The 23,804-nt window shown below is 41.2% G+C and overlaps 1 protein-coding gene across 1 annotated transcript in view; it reads left to right on the plus strand.

Annotated features, from left to right (window-relative positions):
* Nucleotides 1-14,096: 14,096 nt before the first annotated feature.
* Nucleotides 14,097-23,804, plus strand: part of OTUD7A (OTU deubiquitinase 7A) — a 162,195-nt gene continuing 152,487 nt past the window's right edge. Inside the window, exons 1-2 of the mRNA XM_052659938.1 lie at nt 14,097-14,191; nt 16,090-16,244. Of these exons, the coding sequence (XP_052515898.1) occupies nt 16,094-16,244 (151 nt within the window). The 5' untranslated portion in view covers nt 14,097-14,191; nt 16,090-16,093. The remainder of the gene's footprint in view (nt 14,192-16,089; nt 16,245-23,804) is intronic.

Consider the following 23,804-nt stretch of genomic DNA (forward strand, 5'->3'; position numbering starts at 1 on the left):
CAGCAGCAGCAAACTTCCCTCTTAGAACTGCTTTTGCTGCATCCCATAGGTTTTGAGTTGTATTTTCATTGTCATTTGTTTCTAGGTATTTTTTAATTTCCCCTTTGATGTCCTCAGTAACCTGTTGGTTATCTAGAATCATAATGTTTAATCTCCATGTGTTTGTGTTTTTTACAGTTTTTTTTGTCACTTATATTTAGTCTCATAGTGTTGTGGTCAGAAAAGATACTTGATAGGATTTCAGTTTTTTTTAAATTTACCAACGTTTGATTTGTGACCCAAGATGTGATCTATCCTGGAGAATGTTCTGTGTATACTTGAGAAGTATATTCTTTGGTATTTGGATGAAATGTCTTAAAGACATCATTTGGGTTCATCTGGTCTAATGTGTCATTTAAGGCTGTGTTTGCTTATAAATTTTCTGTTTTGATGATCTGTGCATTGGTGTAAGTAGAATGTTAAAGTCCCCTACTATTATTGTGTTACTGTCTATTTCCCCTTTTATGTCTGTTAGTGTTTGCCTTATGTATTGAGGTACTCCTATGTTGGGTGCATAAATATTTACAATTTTCATGTCTTCTTGAATTTGATCCCTTGATCATTATATAGTGTCCTTCTTTTATCTCATGTAATATTCTTTAAGGTATATTTTGTCTAATATGAGAATTGCTGCTCTGGCTTCCTTTTGATTTCCATTTGCATGGAGTATCTTTTCCCATCCTCTTACTTTCAGTCTGTATGTGTCCCTAGATCTGAAGTGGGGCTCTTGTAGACAGCATATGTATAGGCTTGTTTTTGTATCCATTCAGCAACTCTGTGTCTTTCCGTTGAAGTGTTTAATCCATTTACATTTAAAGTAATTATTATATGTGCATTCCTATTGACATTTTATTAATTGTTCTGCATTTGCTTTTGTAGGTCTTTTCCTTCTCTTGTGTTTCCTGCCTACATAAATCTCTTTAGCATTTGTTGTAAAGCTGCTTTGGTGGTGCTAAATACTCTTAACTTTTGCTTGTCTGTAAAACTTTTGATTTCTCTATCAATTTTGAATGAGCTCCTTGCTAGGTAATCTTGGTTGTAGATTTTCCCTTTTCATTACTTCAAATATATCCTGCCATTCCTTTCTGGCCTGCAGAGTTTCTGCTGAAAGATCAACTGTTAACTGTATGGGGTTTCCTTTGTATGTTACATGTTGCTTTTCCCTTGCCTCTTTTAATATTTTTTCTTTGTGTTTAATTTTTGTTGGTTGATTAATGTGTCTTGGGGTGTTTCTCCTTGGATGTTTCTCCTATTTCTTTTCCCATGTTACGGAAAATTTCAACTATAACTTCTTCAAAAATTTTCTCAGACCCTTTCTTTTTCTCTTCTTCTTCTGGGACCCATATCATTTGAATGTTGGTACATTTAATATTGTCCCAGAGGTCTCTGAGACTATCATCAATTCTTTTCATTCTTTTTTTCTTTATTCTGCTCTTCAACAGTAATTTCTACCATATGATCTTCCAGCTCACTTATCTGTTTTGCCTCAGGTATCCTGCCATTGATTTCTTCTAGAGTATTTTTAATTTTAGCAATTGTATTTTTGTCACTGTTTATTTATTCTTTATCTCTTCTAGATCTTTTTTAATGTGTTAAATGATTCTTGCATTTTCTCCATTCTATTTTTGAGATTTTGGATCATCTTTACTATCATTATTCTGAATTTTTTCAGGTAGTTTGCCTATTACCTCTTCATTTGTTTAGTCTTAGGGGTTTTTACCTTGCTTCTTCATTTGTACAATAGTTCTCTGTCTTTTCACTTTATCTAATTTACTGTGTTTGAGGTTTCCTTTCCCCAGGCTATAGGATCACAGTTCCTTTTGCTTTTGGTCTCTGACCTCTTCAGGTAAGGTTTCTTCAGTGTCCTGTGTAGGCTTTGTGTTGGGAGGGATTTGTGCCTGTGTTCTGGTGGGAGGAGGTGAGTTTTTCCCTCTGATGGGCAGAGCTGTGTGAGGTGGTATGATTTGAGGTGTCTGTGGGATGCCTATCTGCTGATGATTAGGTTTGTGATCTTACCTCGCTTGTTGTTGGCTGAGGCTTCCAGTGCTGGGTGGTGTCAGCAGTTAGGTGCTGCCAAGTCTTGGATACAGGTGGAGGCCTTCATGCGAGTTCTCACTAATTAATACTCCCTGGAGTCAGGAGTTCTCTGGCAGTCTAGTGTCCTGTACTCAGCATTCCCACCCCAGAGACTCAGGCCCAATATCTGGTCAAGAAACCCCTAAAAAGCTGATTGTTATGGCAATAAAGGGGATTTAAACAAACAAAACAAAACAGAAAAAAAGAAGAAAAAAAACAAAAAATGGACCCCAGATAAATAGTAAATGCAAAATCAGAAATATAGAATAATAGAAACAGGAAGATACACACACAAACAACCAAAACCAAAACAGTCTGAAGTGAATGACATACCAAGAGAGTGACCCAGTGAGCAAAGGAAACCAAAATTGTTATCAATCAATTAAAAACAAAACTAAAACACAAAACAGAAACCAAGACCAAAGCAGAGTGTCAATGCAAAGAAAACAAATCAAACTAACAAACATAGTGAAAGAAAGAAAAGAATAGAAAAGTTAAATAATGTATATCAATATATATATATATATAAAATAATAACTACAACAAGAAAAGAGCAAAACAAAAACAAACAAACAAAATCACAGAACTGCAGAAAGCTGAAGTAGAAGTAAAGGAAATTAAAAGTGTGATTTTTTAAAAAAGTTCTCAAAAGCCTAAATAGAGATAATAATGATAAAAATAACAAACCACAGCTACAGAGAAAAAAAGAAAAAGTCCTGAACCAACTACAGAAAAATCAAAATATAAGAATATAAGTGTTTTCCTTGAGTCTCAGCTGTCAGTATCTTTTCCCCCTCTGTGAGCCATAGCCCACCTCTGCTTCCCTAGGAGACCCTCCAGTACTGGGTGGGGGTGGGGGGCTGGTCTCTCTGGACCTACTGTGATGAAGCTGAGCCTGTTCTGGCCCTACTTCCATGTGTTCTGGCCTCCAGTGTCCACAGCTGCCAGAGCTAGGGCATTTTCTTTTGTGGGAACACTCATTGTCCTTTTATATATTCCTTAGAGTCAGAGTCTACCTGGTTGATCATGTGGATTTAATCTACAGCTTTTACAGCTGGTGGAAAGGTTTTGGTCCTCTTCCTTAGCAGCTCCACCCCTGGGGCCCAGTTGTGTTTTTATCCCCACTTCTGCATGTGGGTCATCCCTGGGAGTCTGCTCTTGAGGCTGTCTTTGAGGATTTGAGACTGCCCCAATGAGCAACGGGCATGGAGGTGGTGTGGCTGCTTGAATCACAGAGCCCCTGTTAGTGCCAGATTTGCAGGGAAGCTGATAACCATGGGTGTGGGAGATATCGCACTATTAGGGCTTTTCCCCAGCCTCTGAAACTCTGCCCCAGTGAGGGCCGAGCATAGAGGTGACATGGCTGCTTTGATCACAGAGACCCCAGGGCACCAGGTGCACCATGAAGCCAGCAGCCGCAGGTGTAGAAGATATGGCACTTTTAGAAAACTAGTCTCTGGTAGCTGGCATTCAAAGGGCCTCCCTGGCTGGTCCTTCTCTGTAGCTTGGTACAGCAGGCACTCAAAGGGCCACCCTCTCTGTTGGTCTTTCTCTGTTGGTCAGCTGTTGGCGCCAGTAAGTGGGAAGAGAAAGCCTGCAGTGATGGCTCTATGCCCTGCACGTGACTCAGCAGTCACACCCTCCCTGTATAGCTGCCAGGCTTCCCTCCAAAGACATTCCCCGCCACAATTCCCTCTCTCCCATCACCTCAGCCCACCTCCCCATAGTCAACAGCAGTCCTCGCCCTGGAATTGCGCTCCATTCCCTACACTCCTGCTGCCAGCAGTGAGTTGTGTCACTGTCCAAGGTACGTAGGGCCACGGCATGGACTGTCTGTGTGGTTCTCACTCCATTCAGAGTATCACAGATCAGCTGTTTCACTCTCCGACAGCCTCAAGTGCTTCCCCTCTGTCCCAACTGATTGCCCTGACGTGGAGATTTCAGCGCCCTCAGTCCCCAGGTGCAGATCCAGCCCCGCTCACTCTCCTCCTCTTTTTCTCTTCCTTCCTTCATCCTACTGAGTTTTGCATGGCTTTATATATTCTTTTCCAGTGGTCAGGGACGCCTGCCAACTCTTAGCTGGTGCTCTGTGAGATCTTCTACATCTGAAGACATATTCCTGATGCATCCATGGAGAGAGATGCACTCCACTTCCCATGCCATCTTCAGGACCCTCCAAACTTAATTTTTTGAGGAGCCTATCTGTGGAGTAGGGGTTGGGTGGGCATGGTTAATGGTTATCTTACGGTTAAATTTGTATCCCCTTCATTGTTACTAAGGTTGATTATCTTTCCATATACTGATTTGTCATGTGGGCTTCCTATAAACTTCACATTCATATGATTTGCCAATTTTTTTTCTTGTTCTGTGAATCTTTAATTATTTGGATATGTTCATTTTCTATTCTGAATGTCAGTTCCTTGTTCATTATATATTTTCCAAAATTTTCTCCTGTTCTGTCTAACTTTGAAGTTTTTGCAGGATTTGTTTTTTCATTCAAAAGTTTAGTTATTGATTTGGCACTTTTGCTGTTATTCATTTCATCAGATTTTTCTATGATGGCTTTTGCTTTTTGTATTTTAAGAAGGCTTTCTGTATGAGTCAGGACAGGCTAAATGCTACAGCAATCGTCCCCCAAACTCTGGTGCTTTAACACAGTACAGTTTTACTTTTTGCCATCTGTCAGTCAGTGCAGTGTGGGTAGCATGGAGAGCTCTCTCTCCCTTCCTCCCCCCCATCTCACCTCTCCCCCTCCTCCTTCCCTCTCCTCCTCCTTTCCCCTCTCTCTCCCTTCTTCCTCTGCTTCCTGTTCTTCTTCCTCTCTTCCTCCCCCTCCCCATCTCTCCCCTCCCACCCCTTCCTCTTTCTTATTCACCTCTCTCTTTCCCTCTCAATCTCTTTTATACACACATAAACACACACATTTTCCATCCTCTCACTGGTCTCTCTGTCTGCCCCTTTCCACACTACTTTAATCACAGTTCTTTTATGTTTGATGTGTGGTAGAACAGACTTCTGAATCCACTTTGATCTTTATCAAAAGTGCTTTGGAATTTCTTGCTTCTTTATTCTTCTGTGTTTTAGAAACTGTCATATTCCGTAACAGGTCTGTTCTGGTGGTATGGAAGTTATGGTATGAATTAGAATCGTAAAAATAGTCTTCCCATCCTTTTAGTTTTCTTTCTCGCCTTAAATATTGTTTTCTGTCCAAACATAAAATTTATTTCATGTTTGATGTGTGAACCCTAGTTAATTATAGAAACTTTTAATGAAGCAGATCTTTTGTTTTTTATAAAAATGATTAATTGGCTAATGTTGGTATGTAAAAAAAGTATTGATTTTTTTTAATGTTGGTCTTGTTCCAGCCATTTAAAATGTTCTTCTTTGTTCTAAGACTTGGTCGTGGGCTTGTTCTAAATTTGGATGGCACTGCTTCTAAAGTTTGTATTATTAGATAGGATAATTGTTATAAGTTTGGAATACCCTTTAATAAGTAAAGGAAGTTTTCTTCTATTCCTGGTTTATTTTGAGTTGTATAATGAATGATGTGAGCTTTTTGGCATCTTTTGAGATGATCATATGTTTTTTTCTTCTGGAGAGTGTTAATATAGCATACTCGCATTAGGATCATGTTTGGTTGTTAGTAACAGAGAGAAGAAATAATAGGGAATTTAGTAGGAGGGAAATTTTGCTCCTCTCTCATGAGTCTGGGGTAAGCATTTCAGTGATGGCAACTCCGTGAATCCCCAGGACTGCCTTCCTGCCTCCTGAACCTCCCTGTACCCTTATCTCCATTATCCTACTGGGGCTAGGGCTCCAGAGTCGTTTGTCTTTCTCTGTCTTTTTCTACAGTTGGATTCACTGTTTAAGGTTTTCATCCATGTTTATAAATTACATTAGCCCATGACTTTTTCTCTTTTCTTTTCTTTCTTTTCTAATTTTGACATCTGAATTATTCTCCCTTCATGTAGCAACTAGGAATCTAAGTTCAGCTATAAATCACCAAGCATTTGACTTACTTGGCTAGAACTGAGAGGTATTTATATGAGACGAACGATGGGAAGTCCAGAGAGGTGACGTCTAGGGCCTGGGCAAAGTTCAGTGATACCATCAGGATTGGACTTGTTACTCCACCAACCTGCATGTTGGGTCATCCTCTGGCTTTCTCAAAGACCGAAGATGGCAGATATACTTGGAGATGGTATTTCCTTGCCTAAGGCAGAAAGGAGGAAGAAAGGCAGTGGGAAAGGACTGTGTCAGTTAAGCCTGACCGCTTCTGCCAGGGAAGCAACGGCTTTCCCATAAACTCAACACGGTCGACTCCTGTCTCGTATCACATAGACCCGGATCATTCAGTGCAGCTGCATCCAGATTGGTGAGTCTGAGTTCAAGGAGGGGAGATTTCAGTGACCAACTCTGAACCACTTGGATTCATTACCCAGTACTAGGAATATTGTCGGTCTCCAAATATCAAGGGTTCTGCACTGCAACCTGATAAACCAAGAGTTTACCAGTGGTAGGTGAGTAGGTATGGAGTAGGCAACAAGAAAATGAATGAGCACTTTCCTATTTCTTTCTACATTCTTGATCCATCTTTCACTGTTACCAAATCTTTGTGTCTTTATTTTCCTAGCACAGTACATGTCCATTCTCTACTAAGAAATTCCCAGTGGTTTCCCGCTGGCCTCATATTAGAACCTAGCTTCTTACCTTGACAGCCCACAGGTCTGACTCTGACCTTTACGTGTAGTCACCATGCCCACAGCTCTCCTGCTTCTGGTATCCCTGGACCCAGAAACATAAAAATGTGTTTTGCCTTTTGACCTGTGCTTATAGTGTCCATCCAGCTTGGAATGTCTTCTATTCAGCCTTCCTAAATCCTCAAAAACTCATCCTACATTTGGCCTTTTTCATTCTGCCAGGCAGAAGGAACTTACCCTTTCTAGTATCCTAATTTTTTTTTAATAAATCATATTATAGCATTTATACCAGTCTAAGTTGAATAATGGTTATTTTCATGTATACCCATCAGATGGAGTAGGAACTTGGATTTAGTATTTCTATTTTATTTGTTCACTCAACAGATTTATTTGACATCTGGTATATTCCAACTTTGGTGATGTTAGTGCAAAAAAATAGGAACCCTGACCTTCAGGACAGCCCTCACAGAGAGAGACGAGGAGGCACGTAGGTCAGCAGTGGCAGCCCAGGACCTACACACATACTTGAAGTGTTCCTTTCATGTCAGTGAGACCATGGAAAGAGCCTGACCCTTTAGGCTTTTATTTTTAAGACTCTCTTAACTTGTTAGCAGGTACACCTTTTCCCAGAAGACCTGGATAAAATGATTGAAATCAACAGGGGAAGTATAAACCTGATTAATGAGTTGTTTAGATCTTTTGAAAACCTTGTTGATGGCACATTGGTTTGGTTCAGACATACGTTTTATGCCTGTGTAACAGCTAGATTGGTGAGCCTGGACAGTAAAAGCATAAATCCTTTAAAGCAAGAGAATCTTGCAAGCATTCCAGTGCTGAAGGCTTGAATTGTGCAGGGAAGCTCTGCTGGAGATTTTCAAGGATAATGCTCTGACATCCGCGTGCCCTTAGAAGGTGATCATTCTTTCCACAGTTCCACGGATATTACTGTCCTCTACAAGTGAGAATAAATAATGCCACGTCTTGTGGCCTTAAAACTTTACTTCCACGTTTAAGTATTATCTTCAAAATGAGTGATTATTATTCCTTGTGTATTCTCTAATTGTCTTCTCTTAATGTGAGTTCAAGGTAGGAAGCAGCATGGAAAGAACAGTCTGTAACTCTTTGGGGTTCATGAGCCTTGAGTGTGATGATAGCTATACATATGTTCCCATACTAAGAACTGTTGAAGATTTTTAGAGATTTAACCTATTAATGTATCATTTTCATGCGCACAATAGAAAACATCAATAGATCCTACACTCAGTACTATTAGCAGAAATATAAGTTTTAGGAGAGACTTTTTTCCATCTTTCCATCCTAGGAGAAAAATCATTAAAATGTATGACTGAGTGTCTACTAAGGAAATATTTCACTTCTGATCCTACATTGATGCATGTGCTGTGTTTTAAAGGTGCTGGATATTTGGACCTCGGAATGTCTGAAGACCCCATAGCATTATAAAGGGTTGGTGAATAGCGATCTTAGGTCTAAGTGGGTCTTTGTGGGAGTCATTACTCTGCTACTGAGCTCTCTGATCTTCAGTAAAATGGAACAGAGCCACTTGCCTCGTGGAGTTGTTGTCTGAATGAGAGTTAACCCACCTGTAAAGTCCTTAGTATACTCACTGTCATCCTGGGCCCTTGACAAATCGTAGTTATTTTCCTCGTTTAGCTATAGAGAGAATATACACCCATGGGAAGAATGTTTTTCATTGTCCAGCTCCTTTCAAATAAATTGGAAAGCCAAGACGAAAGGGGTAAATCTGTAGTAAAATACAGTCTAACACAGTTGAATCCTACAGAAAGTCTAAACAGTAATTTCCGCAGGAAAAAATAAAGAGGGGAAGTTGTAAAGGGTTTCCTTGAAAAGAAGCATCAGGAATCGGTTGATTCACAGGGAATATCTATCTAACATTTAAATGTCAGGTGACTCCACCGCTACTTAGGCTACTGCAAGAGAATCGAGAAAGAAGACAAGCTTATGGTTTTGCTCTGTGTGTAGGATGTTAACCATAAAACTGTCAAATTTACACAAAAGATTGCACATAAAAATAAAAGCTGTATATCAAGTTAATGCATTCATATGAAAATAGTTTTAAATAAAAACTAGCAAACTGAAGAAAAAAGCACATAGGAAGAGAAATACCAACAAATGATTAAAGATTTATTTATTCTAGAAGTATGAGTAAAGTTTAATATTAGAAGTTAATTAATAGAATTCATTATATTAATAGATATTAAGAAAAAATTATGTGAAAGTCAACATCCATCCATAATAAAGCTACTTAATAAGGCATATGGGTACTTTCTAAACGCATGTACAAATATGTGTTTAGCCCAAAAGTCAATAGCCAGCATCTTACTCAGTGTGGCAATTCTACTAAAGTTAGGAGAAAAGCAAAAATGCCCATTACCTCTATGAATAGTTAATAGTACATTGAATTAGTTCAGTCAGGCAAGAGAAGAAAGAGGCTTAAAACCTGAAAATTCGGAGTAAGACAATCTCTGTTTGCATAGGATGTGATTGTATATCTAGCAAAATGAAAAATAAGGGGCAAAAGACCCAATGGATAAATTTCTATAAACACTAATTAAGAACTTAGTAAAAGAGCAGGATATAAATTTAACAGCCAGAAGTCAATAGTTTTGTTTAGAAATATGATAACCAGTTTACACACATATTGGAAAAAAAGATACCCTTTATGGATACCTAGGCATAAATATGGGGTTCCCTGGTGGCTGAGTGGTAAAGAACCCACCTACCTATGCAGGAGATACGGGTTAGATCCCTGGGTTGACAGTATCCCCGGAGAAGGTAATAGCAACCCACTCCAGTAACTTGCCTGGGAAATCCAGAAACAGAGGTGACTGGTGGGCTATAGTCATTGGGATCACAGAAGAGTTGGACATGACATGATGACTAAACAATAGCCAAGGCATAATTTAAACAGAAAAATACAGAAATAGACCCAATTGCATATGCAAACATACCATATAGCAGTGAAAGCATCTGAGATTAGAAGGGCTTCCCCACTGATGGGTTTTGCTCTTAAGTTGTGTTGAAACAGTTGGATAGACAGGAAAAATGCTAAAATTGAATCTATTCCTCACTTGATACGCCAAGATCAAATCCATCTGCGTCAGTGCTTTCAATGTGAAAAATAAAACCCTTTAATAGATAGTTTTTAGAGCAGTTTTAAGTATACAGCAAAGCTGAGCAGAAGGTGTGGACTGTTACCATGTAACTCCTGTCCCCACACACATGGCCTCCACCACTGTCAGCATCCCACACCAAGGCAATACATGTGTTACAATCGATGAACTGACACTAGCCCATCCTTATCACCCAAAGTCCATAATGTCCATTAGGGTTCACTCTTGGTGTTGTGCATTTGTTGGTTCGAAACCTTGGGTGTTCTCAGGGTGAAATCCAAAACTGGCCCACATTCTCGTATGTAATGAAGCTAACTTACCCAAGCAAAGAGACAAATGCTTGGAGTGCTTTCTAGGAAGCTGGGCCGTCCTTTGTTTTAATTGGTTGTATAAACCTTAGGAGCTTATCATTTAAACTTGACATCAACTTGCTGATTTAATAAGAAACAAAAGCCTAATATGTAAAAAAATGGGAGTAGAGTGCAGTTTTAGCCATATTTCCCAAAGCGTGAAATGAGCCAGGCCCCCAGCCTCCACATGTGACACCCACAGTCCTGTGTGTGTGTGTGTGTGTGTGTGTGTGTGTGTGTGCGCGCGCACACAAGGGGGAGCCTGAGAAATCAGTGTGTCAAGAGGACCTCTTCTGTGGCAGTTGCTTCTGTCTTCTCTGGTTGGGGTCCCGGCGAAGGTAGCATGACAGTTTACGCTGTCACAGGGGTTCAGGCAGCACTGCTGGGACCGAGCATGGCTAGGGTTGATCAGGGGTCAGCAGGACACTGAGCCACACAGGAGACACCCCATATGTGACAGGCAGTCCAGAGTGCCTGTGAGCGCGCAGAACACCCTCTCGGGACTGTGACCTTGCGGAGTCAGGGGCCTGGGAGGGAGGGAAGGAGGGAGCCAGGGGTGTGAGGGGCTAGGCCAGGCTGCAGGGGCCCAGAGAGAAGGGCATGGGAAGCACCTCTGGGCTCTGGGCTTCCAAGTGAGCCTTGAGAGGCTCCCAGCAGGAGAACTGTCGGTCCAGTCTGTCTGCCTGTGGAGGAGAAGGTCAAGGGCGGGGGACAGCTCTCAGCCCAAGGGAAAGACCAGGGTACATCTCAACAGCACTGCCTGGCTCTCCCTTCTCAAACCTCCATCACCTCACGCACAGAGAGGAATCATGCAAATACCTACTCAGTAGATAACAAGGGCCTACTGTGTAGCACAGGGAACTGTACTCAATATCTTGTAATAACCTATAAAGGAAAAAGAATCTGAAAGAGTATATGTATATATATCTGAATCACTTCACTGTACACCTGAAACTAACACAATATTGTAAATCAAATATATATGTCATTAAAAATAAATAAATCCTATGTTAAAATGTATAACATTTTTAAAATTAGCATACAAATTATTTTTTTTAATACCTATCAAGGATAAAGAGCATGTCCCCCAACATGGTTTTAGGAAAACGCCTAGCTAGGGGCCTGGTCCTTGGAACATGGGCAGTGATTGGCCAGAATATTCTGTTTCTGGCCAGAAACAGAATATTCTGGCCAAAGCCCTATATTTTGCAGGGAGTGGACAGAGCCCAGGAATGGGCTTGGATGGTCACCTTGAACCCCCTCCCGGGTTCTCCCCAGGGTCCTACTGTGCATTTTCAGGCCTTTGTATCCGTCTGGACTCAGGGACTGAGGTCCAGCTAGGAAAGAGGGTGTTGGTCATCCTGCCTGTGTCTGAGAGTGATAGGGGGCGGGATGGGGGGCACTTGGTGCCTCTGTTGCTCCTGGGAGCAGGCACCTACCTGTCTGGGTGCATGCCTACAGGTAATCAGTTAGCAAGCTTTCTGGTTTGTCCAGGAGGACTGGCTGAGGGCAGCACGCACCCCTTCTGCCATCTAGGCTAGCTCTTCAGTGCTTCCAGAGGCAGCAGTTCTGCTCCTTGGTGGAGGCCTGGGCAGGCGAGGGTGGTCCTCATCATCACAGGTTGGATAATAGCTCACACTTACTGAGCATGCCCTGTGGGCCAGTGTGTTTCATGCACTAACTCCTTCAGACTTTAGACCAGCTAAGAGGTACTGTTATGATTCTGATCCACCAATGAGGAAACTGAAATGGTATACCTGAGGCCTCACAGGAGTGGTGATGGAGCTATTTTGGCACCAAGAGAGGCTGATTCCAGGGTCAAGCCCCGTCCCTGGACTGCACTGCCTCTCCCAAGACAAAGCCACAGTGGAAAGAGCTTGACATGCCCCTGTCCCCAGGACAGTAGGCAAGACCCTCAGAGAAGTTGTATCCAGGGGCCAAGATGCAGAGCCTGGACATGGCCTCCCTGGTCCTCACAGGGTTAGGACAGGCCAGGGGTGCCTTGGCCATGAAGGGTGGGTCGTGGGGCCCAACAGTGCTCTCTGGAGGATTGGCATTAGGGGGCAGGGGTGTTGATGGCCAAGATGGCTGGGAGCCCATGTCCCCATTGGCCTGGCTCCTCCTGTGTCATCACAGTGCTTGAATGTGGGGCCTCAGTGTGGTGGGGGCATTAGATTTAAGAAATAAGTCTTGGATTTCCCTAGTGGTCCAGTGGTTAAGAATCTACCTGCCAGTGCAGGGGACGTGGGTTCAGTCCTGGCCCAGGAAGATTCTAAGGCCATGCTGCAACTACTGGAGCCTACTTGCCCTAGAGCCCACGCTCTGCAACAAGAGAAGACACCACCAGGAGAAACCTGTGCACCGCGCCTAGGGAGTAGCCCCCACTCGCCGCAACTAGAGAAAGCCCACATCTGATAGCAAAGACCCAGCACAGCCGAAAATAAATAAATGATAGTTTTTTAATGAAAGAAAGAAGTTTTCCAGGGGACATGCACATTAACCTCTTGCTGCACCCATGTTTATACTTGAATATGGTGAAAAGTTCTTTTGAAGTCCACCCTTTAATTTCTGTCTGTGCAGAGGACAAGGCACAGAGGAGGAGGTGTGGCATGAGTCTTCATCACAGCACTGGTCTCAGCACAGGGGCTTGGTGTCAGTGTAGAAATGGTGCAAGCTGAGTTACACGCAGTGGCCCAAAGATGGAAACAACCAAGTGTGCAGCTACGGATGAATGGCTACACAAGGTCTGGTCTATCCATACAGTGGAATGTTACTCAGCCTTTTTGTGGCCGCATGGTATATCCTCCCAAAATTCATGTGCTGAAACCCTAACCCCCCAATGTGATGGTATTAGGAGGTCTAACCAGCGGGAGGTAATTGGGTTTAGATGAGATTGTGAGGATGGAGCCCCCATGCTGCTATTTGTGTCCTTGCCACATGAGGACCCAGGGAGAAGGTGGCATCTGCAGCCAGAATATGGGCTCTCACCAGATGCCAAATCTCACAAGATACTAGCACTTTGATCTCAGACTTGCCAGCCTCCAGAACTCTGAGAAATCCATGTCCCTTGTTTGAGCCATCCAATCTGTGGCATTTTCTGACAGCATCCCCAGCTAAGATGAGCCTTAAAATGGAAAGAAATCCCAACACTTGCTACAGCACACATGCGCCTTGGAAGACCCCATGCTGAGCAAAATAGACCAGTCAACAGGGGACAAATATGTGATTTGTTAAGAGGATCCTGGTACTGTCAAATTTAGAAACAAAGTAGAGCGATGGTTTCCAGGGGCTGGGGGAGGGAGTTCATGTTTAATGGGGCAGAGTTTCCACTGGACAACATGAAAAAGTTCCAGAGATGATGGTGGTGATGATGGGTGCATAATAATGTAGAACATATTTAATGTCACTTAAATGCACTCTTAAATAGTTAAAATGGTGATTTCATGTTATATATGTTATAATAATTAAAAATATGCAAGATTCAATGTATTGATGAGGTGCTTACTATTAAGATTGAAAACAGGTCTGTGATGGGAAAAGGATACTCTCTGAAATATAAGTACTGGTTACAAAGAGGAAATTTGAGATACTACCCCCCTTGCAGAAGCCCCCATGTTTGGGAGGTGATGGCCACCTGATAGGCAGGTGCCCAAGGAGAAAACGGGCCTGATTCAGACAGTCGGCTGAGCCCCGGGTGTGCCTCCTATGACACGAAGCAAAGCCTCAGCCTCTGTCCGTCAGGAGAGTAACACACTCTTATCTTCTGCTTTGTCCTCCAGGTGGAAGTGACCAAAGAAGTGGCTCTCCTGGCCGAGGCCCCGGTACATGGATAGAAGGAAGACAGCAATCTCCTAACTGGAACCATATACGTTAGGTCAAATCATTTTCTTATTGTCAAGCCACACCAACCCAAAAATCACACCCCAGTTAGAGCCACGTGCAAGCTGGTGTAGGGACACTGAGTGTCTGACGTCACAGACACCACTGTCTTATTCCTCCATCCTCATGGCCTGGCACCTTCGATGAGCTTACTTCCCCAAGTCTTACAGATGCTCAGGTGGACTCAGAGAGGTAACACAGCATGTTACCTCTTACCACAGGGGCCGAGCTGGGGTGGGGATTAGGCCAGCAGTTCTGGCTCTAAAGCAGCAGCAGTCGGCACAGACCTCATGCTCGAGCAGAGCCCATCCAAGTGAAAAAGGAACAGGGGATTCTCATCAGTGGCATGGGATTTAAACTCACCCCCATGGCTTGCAAAATTAATTAGATGCTCACCAGGATAATATTTTCCATCATTTATACCTAGCAAACTTTCTGTGAAGGTCCAAATAGTAAATATGTTTGGTTCCATGGATCTTAACAGTTTCTGTTTTAATTGCTTGACTCAGCCACATGCAAAAATGACCACGGATAGTATGACAGGGAGTGGGCAGGGCTGGTTCCAATAAAACGTTATTCACAAAGTAGTGGACTGTAACTTGCCGACCCCTTCTTGATGGAGACAGAGGGTGCATTTGTGCTTTATCAGGCATGACCATGTTACCAGTTTACTGGTGGAAGTCACCCTCATATGCCATGTACTGTCTGTTTCTCCCGAGCAGCTGCCTGGTGCAGTTAGCCTGTGATCAAGCTACAGGGTGACATTTTATTCCTCTAATGGATTATTCTGCTAGGAAATTTGAGATCTTTATGAATTTTATTGATTGTTCTTGTGAGTATGACAACTCTTGGAAAAATGGCAAATGATTTATCCTCTTCAGCAAGCATAGTATTTCTGCCGACTCTGGGTTGATGTGGAATATTTCCTAAGAGCCAAGTAAGGACTGAAGTGGGCATGGGGATGGGTCACTGTTTAAGATGTAGGTAGAATATAGCAGCAACACAATTACATTTGTGGAAGTGTTCAGTTCAGTTCAGTCGCTCAGTCGTGTCCGACTCTTTGCGACCCCATGAATCGCAGCACGCCAGGCCTCCCTGTCTATCACCAACTCCCAGAGTTCACTCAGACTCACGTCCATCAAGTCAGTGATGCCACCCAGCCATCTCATCCTCTGTCGTCCCCTTCTCCTCCGGCCCCCAATCCCTCCCAGCATCAGAGTCTTTTCCAATGAGTCAACTCTTCACATGAGCTGGCCAAAGTACTGGAGTTTCAGCTTTAGCATCATTCCTTCCAAAGAAATCCCAGGGCTGATCTCCTTCAGAATGGACTGGTTGGATCTGCTTGCAGTCCAAGTGGAAGTGTTAGCAGCTCTCAATTAATCTCTCTAAGATTCATTAAGTGTTTGATTATTTTAGAACAACCAAGTCTATCTTCTTTTCAGTTGGTTATCACTGGAATTGACATAATCTGAGATGGGAAGTGGGCTTCCCCAATAGCTCAGAGGTAAAGAATCTGCCTGCCAGTGCAGGAGATGTGGGTTTGACCCCTGAGTTGAGAAGATTCCCCTGGAGTAGGAAATGGCAACCCAATCTAGTATTCTTGCCTGGAAAATCCCATGGACAGAGGAGCCTGGTGGGCCACAGTCCGTGGGGTCTCAAAGAGTTGGACATGACTGAGCAGCTAAACATGCGCTCAGGGTAGGAAGACTGAACTGGGAATGCCTTCTCTCTCCTGTGGCACCTACAAAGGGAATGGCATTTGAGTCTGACTTTTATTATTTACTGTTGCACGCAAATAATCAGGCATTGTCCCACCCTGGCTCAGATATGTGTCACGCCAAGCGGAACTGGTTTCTTCTTTCCATCACGTTTGCCTCTCTGTTCTCTCCGCAGATGGATGGTTTCTAGCCTGCTTCCAAACCCCACCTCGGCTGAGTGTTGGGCGGCCCTCCTACACGATCCTATGACTCTTGATATGGACGCAGTCCTGTCAGACTTTGTTCGGTCTACGGGGGCAGAACCTGGTCTGGCCAGAGACCTGCTGGAAGGTAGGTCTCTTCCAGGTCCCCCAAACCACCCCTCTTGGTCATAACTGCCCCCAACTCAGTGACAAAAGATGAGTTTTCTCTTACCTGACAAAGGTGGTACTTGGACTCCTTAAAAAGTCAAAGAGGGTGTGAATGATGGAATTCCTTTTGTTACTCTTGACTTTTTTTTGGGAATTGAATAGATCACCCAACTCTCTATAGTGAAAGAACAGAAGGCATTCACTTGGTTTTGCTTTGCATTAAAGCTTCTAGATATTGAGTCAAAATCTATCAATGGCTGTTTTTTAAAGAAAATATATTCAGTAAAACAGAAATTAGAAACCATTTAAGAGAAACACTTTTATTGAAGACCTGAGCTTCTTATCTGTGTCTTAGCTGAGACAAAAATATTTCAGGCCAAGGTTTTTGTTGAAAAAAACACCTAATAGCCAACAAAATAGTTGACAATAATTCACAAGCAAGAAGGCAAATTCATCCTCAAGCTTTTAGAGTGGATATCATTCACTACATGAAAAATGTGCTTGGTCTATATTTAGAATGTTTTGAGATAGGTATTCAGCTATAATGAAATAAAAGTAATGTTTAGTTTCAGTCTCTAAAATTGACTTATTTTGCATATTTTTACAATTTCTTTTCTCTTTTTTTGTGGTGGAGTAAGAAGAAGTGGGAAGAACCGATTACAGCTTCTCAGGGGAGTCATGTGTGTGAAAGAGGCGTTATAAACAATTACTCTTTGCTCCAAATATATAAATTCCTCCTTGTGAAATTAGCAAATACTTGGTCAAATAGTGTAAGTCACAATGATTCCTTCATTCCCTTAAGGAAAAATATGGCTCACTGTACATTTGCATGGTTGGAGGTAATATTCTGTCCTGTTGAAAATTAAGACCTCCCCATTGGAGGATTCTTTTTTTTTTTTTAAGGTCTTTTACTTTATGTTTATTGTTCCTATGTCAAGAATACCTATTGTGACAGTTTTATTCCAATAGGAGGTTTACTTCCCTTCTCTGAGCTCCATGTGAAAGGAGTTCCCATGGCTAGGAAGAAACAATACACAATGCCAGTACTTCCGTGAAGGATAGACCCATGGAAACTTAAGTACATTTTGTATATAGTGTGTTTATTTAACTTACCCTGATTACCATATCAAATCTAGCACCCCTAATCCTTGTCTATTCTCTTGCCCTGCTTTATATTCTTCGTAACATGAGTCATGTTGTTACTGTTATGTTATCCATGTTATATTACCTTACTTATGGTAGTATCAGTCTCCCACACTAGCGCAGAAGTCCCACGGTCTTATACTCCGCTGAATCCTCAGAGCTATTGGAGGATTCTGATAGAATGGGAGTCATTTCTAAATTTCCCTGAACCTCCCAGAATTTCAAACATTCTTGGAGTTTAGAATGAAATATGTTTAGAGAATATATGTGATGTATGTGAATCAAAGGGCTATTCTAATGTTTCCCTGATAGCTTTTCACTGCTTTTCTTAGTTTTAGTGAGCAGTCATGTAGGGAAGTAGGTTTACAATGAGGTTGGCAACAAGGACTGGGATAAGTCCAGACTGGACAATTTACTGGCTAAAAGATGTAGGGAAGATTGTTTTATTTCCCTTAAGCCTTAGTGTTTGTCTATACATTGAACCTAACCCACCTTCTAGGGTGATCGTGAACATTAGAAGTTGTGATGTAAATGCTTGGTGGGTGGCGTGACCAGCTTTTAGAGATGCTCAAACAGTAGCAGATGAAGGTCTTGTCTGCTGTTGCCTTCTTTGCAGGTAGTGCTGACCTTGCCATTGATATGTGGTTAGTCTTCAACTGGAAGCAACAGCTTTCAGCTTTTTTTCTTTAATTTTATTTTTTAAGGGAAAAGGCAAGAAAATAACTTTTTGTGTAGCGTTCTAAGAATTTGAACACGTGTGTAGATTGTGCCATTACTACCTCTCTCCGAGCACAGAACCGTCTTATCAGCCCCAAGAACTCCTCCTGCTCTCTTACAGCCGTGCCTTCCCCAGCCCTGGCCACTGGCAACCCCCATTCCATTTTTTATCACTTTGGTTTTGTCTCTTTTGAGAACATCATATGCATGGAGTCACAAAGAACCTAACCTTTTCAAATGGGCTTCTTTTCACTCAGCATAGTTGCTTTGAGATTCATCTGAGCTGATGTGCTTGTCTATAGTTTGTTCCTTTGTTCTGCTGAGTGATATACCTATTGTAGAGACAGACCATGGACTGTTTAGCCACTCAACAGTGGGAGGCATTCAGTCGTCTCCAGTTTTTTGCAGTTATAACTAGAACTACGATACATCTGAGGACAGGGCTTTTGTGAACACAATTTTAATTTTTCTAGGGTAAACACAGCAGAGGGATTGCTATTTCAAATGGTCTAAAAGAAATTGCCAAACTGTTTTCCAGAGTGCAGTACCATTTAGTATTTCTACCAGAAACATGTGGGAGTTCTAGCTACTCCACATCCTCACCACAATTGGCTTTTTTTAAAAAATTTAGCCATTGTAGGTTTAGAATGTCATTTCCTCATCATTTTAGTTACAGTTTCCCCAGTGACTAATGATGCTCAATTGTTTTCAGGTTATTTTCCATTGGTGTATTCTCCCTGGTGAAATGTCTGTTCAAGCCTTTTCCCAATTTCTCAGCAAAATTAGGTTGCTGTTTTTTACAGTTGAGTTTTGAAAGTTCATTATATATTCTGAGTATAAATCCTTTGTCAGATACGTGATTTGTAAATATTTTCTCCCGGTCTGTACTTGACTTTTCACTCTCTTAGCAGTGCTCTTGGCAGAGCAGAAGTTTTTAATTTTGCTGGAATCCAGTTTATCATTTTTTCCTTTTATGGATTATGCATTGGGTGATGCATCTAAGAACCTTTGCATAACCAGGTCATGAAGATTTTCTCCTGTGTGAACTCAAAAGTTGTGATGTCTGACTCATTTGGGGCTGATTTTAATATAACATGTGAGATTTAGAGCAAGCTTCATTTTTATGCATATAGATGACCAGTTGTTAAAACCATTTTTTGAAGATTATCCTTCCTCTTTTGAATTGTATTTACATAGTTATCACAAACTAAGTGTGTATATAGGAAACGATTGATGTCAATTCAGTTTTATTGATTGGTATATCCATTCTTTTGCCAATGCTGTACTGTCTTGATTACTATAGCTTTGTAGCAAATCTTAAAATCACCATGATTCTTTCAGCTTTCTTTTTCAAAAGTGTTTCAAGTAGCCTGTACTTTTGCCTTTCCCTATAAACTTGAGGATTAGGGTACCTCTACCTATAAAATTTCCTGCTGAAATTTTTATTGGAATTATGGTAAATCTATAAATTATTGCCAACTATGTTATGTCTTTGAATCCATGATGACATTGTAGCCATATTTTCCATTTATTTAGGGCTTGTTTGAGTTATTCATTAACAGTTTATAGTTTTTAGCATATTAGATCCTATACATATTTTGTAAGATACATCTTTGTGGAGAAATTGAACTTCTATATATGGTTTAAGTTCATTTTCTAATTGTTCATTGCTGGTATGTAAGAATATAATTGATTTTTGCATGCTGTTCTTACATCCTACAATTATACTACACTCAGTTATTTGTTCAAGTGTGTGTGTATGTCTGTTCCTTAAAAATTTCTATTTCTGCAATTATGTTGTTTCCTTCCTAATATATGCCTTTTATTTATTTTTCTTGACTTATTCTTCACTTATTCCTATTTATTGCACTAGCTAAAACCTCCAGTAAAATGTTGAATAAGAGTGATGAAAGGGAACATCCTTGCCTTGTTCTTGGTCTTTGGGCGAAAGCTTTCCATCTTTTACCATTATGCAGAGTGGGTTTGGTTGATGTTCTTTGTCAGGTGAAGAAAATACCTTTCTGTTCCTAGTTTGCTGAGAGTTTTATTATGAACAGTTTTTTTTTTTTCCAAATGCATCTTCTACATCAATTGATATGATTGAGTTGTTTCTCTTCTTTAAACTGCTAATATAATGTATTGCATTGATTGCCTTCTAATAGTAAACGAGCCTTTCAGCTATTATTTCTTCTAAGATTTTCTACTGGACATTTTTTTCATCTCCTAACGGGACTTCGATGATATAAATGTTAAAACTTTTGTTACTGTCCTACATATCCCTACAGTTATAATCATTTCCTTTTTTGATATTTTCTGTCAATTATTCACTTCTGTTGATCTACTTATAAAATTACTGAATCCTCTGTCATCTCCATTCTGTTACCGAGCCCATCCAATGATTTCTTATTTTAGTTGTTGAAGTTTTTCATTTCTAACATTTCCACTTGATTCTTCTTTATGCCTCTGTTTGTTTGCTGAGGCTTTCTGTATTTTTCAAGAGTGTTTCTTCTGTCTTAGTTGTTGGAAAATATAATAACTGCTTTAAAGTCTTGGTCAAATAATTCCAATATCTGTGGGATCCCAGCATTGCTGTTGATATTTCCTTGGTTTTTTGTTATGGTGAGCAAATTTGGATTGTATCCTAGACATTTGAATATTATGTTTTAAGACTTAGGTTGTTTATTGAATCTTATAACAGATATTGTGTGAATCTTACAGCAGATTTTGTTTTAGGAGGTAATTAACCCCTTCGGGTTCAAATCACAAGTCCTCACTTCCCCAAGACTTCTGTGGATTGCGGTTTCAATACTGAGTCTTTGAGAAGTGCTGTTGGGTCTGTCTGGTGTACACCTACTGGCAAATCTGGGACTTAGGCAATCGTTTGCCCCATATTTTACTGCTCCAGGTCCCTGGAATCTACTTAGGGTCAGATCCATACACATGCAGCTCAAGAATTCATAAACAACTTTAAGGGGTTGCTTTCCTAAGCCCCTGCCATATCCTAATTGCCTTGATAGTTCTGGGTCCCTGGGACTCAGCTCTCCAGCCCAACAGCTGGCACCCTGAAGCTCTGTTTGCCCAACACTCTTGCACATTTGATTTGACTGTACCCATCTCAGAGCTGAGCAGAAGCCAGAGGGAGAGCAATAGCAGCGGGGCTCACCACGCCCACTGGGATTCACAGCTCTTCTGATTGGAGAGGAAGATTCTCTGCCTTCCTATTCTGATTTCTTGCCATCTCTCATTCCTCCACAGGATTGCTTGAGGTCTAAGACACAAGAGAAATGAGAAAAAAAAATTGTTAAGGAAAAAAAAAAGATAAATAAGAGATTTCTACACTCTTTCTGAACATTGGATACCCCTTCTTACTTCTTGAGCCAGAGCAGAGGTCTTCCCTTGTAACTAATGCCCACTTCTGGGTTCTGGGCTACATGAGTTCACATCAGGGAGACTAGAAATAAAAAGTGATAAACTCGCCACCAGTTCTGTGGTTTTCTTCCTCAATCTGCCTGCTTACATTTACTTCTTTGGATCCTCACTAGCTGCTCCAGGCATGCTGTCCAGGCAAAAAGGTGATTTCAGTAGGAGAGACACATGGAGTGTCCTTTCATCATATACCCTGCAAACTGTCTTCTGTTTCCACAAGTGGAAGGCTCCCTGCGCATGGAGGGTTCTTTAAGTTCTCAGTTATTTGGGTCAAGAATTTTCCAAAAGTAAGTGTTTCAAAAGACAAACTATTTTCATTGTGAGGTCTCAGACCTTTCTAAGGGTAAAAAATTTTCAGTGATGGCAGAAGCTAGGTAAAAGGTACATGGGCCCTCTCTGTAGTACTTTTTAAACTATTTGTATGTTTTTATGGAAGCGACTTTAAGCAACTTGGGCTTCCCTGATAGCTCAGCTGGTAAAGAATCTGCCTGCAATGCAGGAGACCCTGGTTTGATTCCTGGGTTGGGAAGACCCCCTGGAGAAGGGAAAGGGTACCCACTCCAGTATTCCTGGGCTTCCCTGATGGCTCAGACAGTAAAGAATCTGCCTGCAATGCAAGAGACCTGGTTCAATCCGTGGGTTGGAAAGATCCCCTAGAGGAGGGCATGTCAACACACTCCAGTATTCTTGCCTAGAGAATCCCCATGGACAGAGGAACCTGGTGGGCTACAGTCCATGGGAACACAAAGAGTTGGACACGACTGAGTGACTAAGTACACACAGCACATGGAAACGACTTAAATGCCCATCAACAGATGAATGAATAAAGAAGGCATGGTATATGTATACAATAGACTATTACTCAAATTTTCATGTAAGAAAAATGAAATAATGTCATTTGCAACAACATAAATGGACCTAAAGATTATCATACTGAGTGAAATAAGCCAGACAGAGAAAGACAAATATCATATGATATCACTTTTATGTGGAATTTTAAAAAGTGCTACAAATTAACTTATTTAGAAAACAGAAACAGACCCACAGACAGAAAACAAACCTATGATTACCAAAGGGGAAAGTCAGAGAAGGATCATTAAGAAGTTTTGCATTAACAGATACATACTACTATGTATTAATATAAAATAGATAACCAATAAGGACCTACTGTGTTGCAGAGGGAACTATACTCAGTATTTTATAATAACCTATAAGGGGAAAGAATTTGAAAAAGAATGTATATATAGATACATATTATGTATGTATGTATAGCTCAATCACTTTGCTGTACACCTGAAACTCAAACAACATTGTAAATCAACTATAGTTCAATTTTTAAAAAAGAGTAAGTGAAAGAAAACCAACTATTTGTGTGTTTTTAATTAATTAATTTCAAAATAAAAAGTTCATGGAATATTACTCGGATATAAAAGAGAACATGTTTGTACACAGTTCTAATGAGATGGGTAAACCAAGAGCCTGTTATACAGAGTGAAGTAAGTCAGAAAGAAAAGACAAATATTGTGTATTAATGCATATAATCACAATGGTGTGATCACTCATCTAGAGCCAGACATCCTGGAATCTGAAGTCAAGTGGGCCTTAGAAAGCATCACTACAAACAAAGCTAGTGGAGGTGATGGCATTCCAGTTGAGCTATTTCAAATCCTGAAAGATGATGCTGTCAAAGTGCTGCACTCAATATGCCAGCACATTTGGAAAACTCAGCAGTGGCCACAGGACTGGAAAAGGTCAGTTTTCATTCCAATCCCAAAGAAAGGCAATGCCAAAGAATGCTCAAACTACTGCATAATTGCACTCATCTCACACACTAGTAAAGTAATGCTCAAAATTCTCCAAGCCAGGCTTCAGCAATACGTGAACCGTGAACTCCCTGATGTTCAAGCTGGTTTTAGAAAAGGCAGAGGAACCAGAGATCAAATTGCCAACATCCGCTGGATCGTGGAAAAAGCAAGAGAGTTCCAGAAAAACATCTATTTCTGCTTTATTGACAATGCCAAAGCCTTTGACTGTGTGGATCACAATAAACTAGAAAATTCTGAAAGAGATGGGAATACCAGACCACCTGACCTGCCTCCTGAGAAATTTGTATGCAGGTCAGGAAGCAACAGTTAGAACTGGACATGGAACAACAGACTGGTTCCAAATAGGAAAAGGAGTACATCAAGGCTGTATATTGTCACCCTGCTTATTTAACTTATATGCAGAGTATATCATGCGAAATGCTGGGCTG

This window comes from Budorcas taxicolor, chromosome 21 (assembly GCF_023091745.1).
Source record: "Budorcas taxicolor isolate Tak-1 chromosome 21, Takin1.1, whole genome shotgun sequence".
In the NCBI taxonomy this organism is placed as follows: domain Eukaryota; kingdom Metazoa; phylum Chordata; class Mammalia; order Artiodactyla; family Bovidae; genus Budorcas; species Budorcas taxicolor.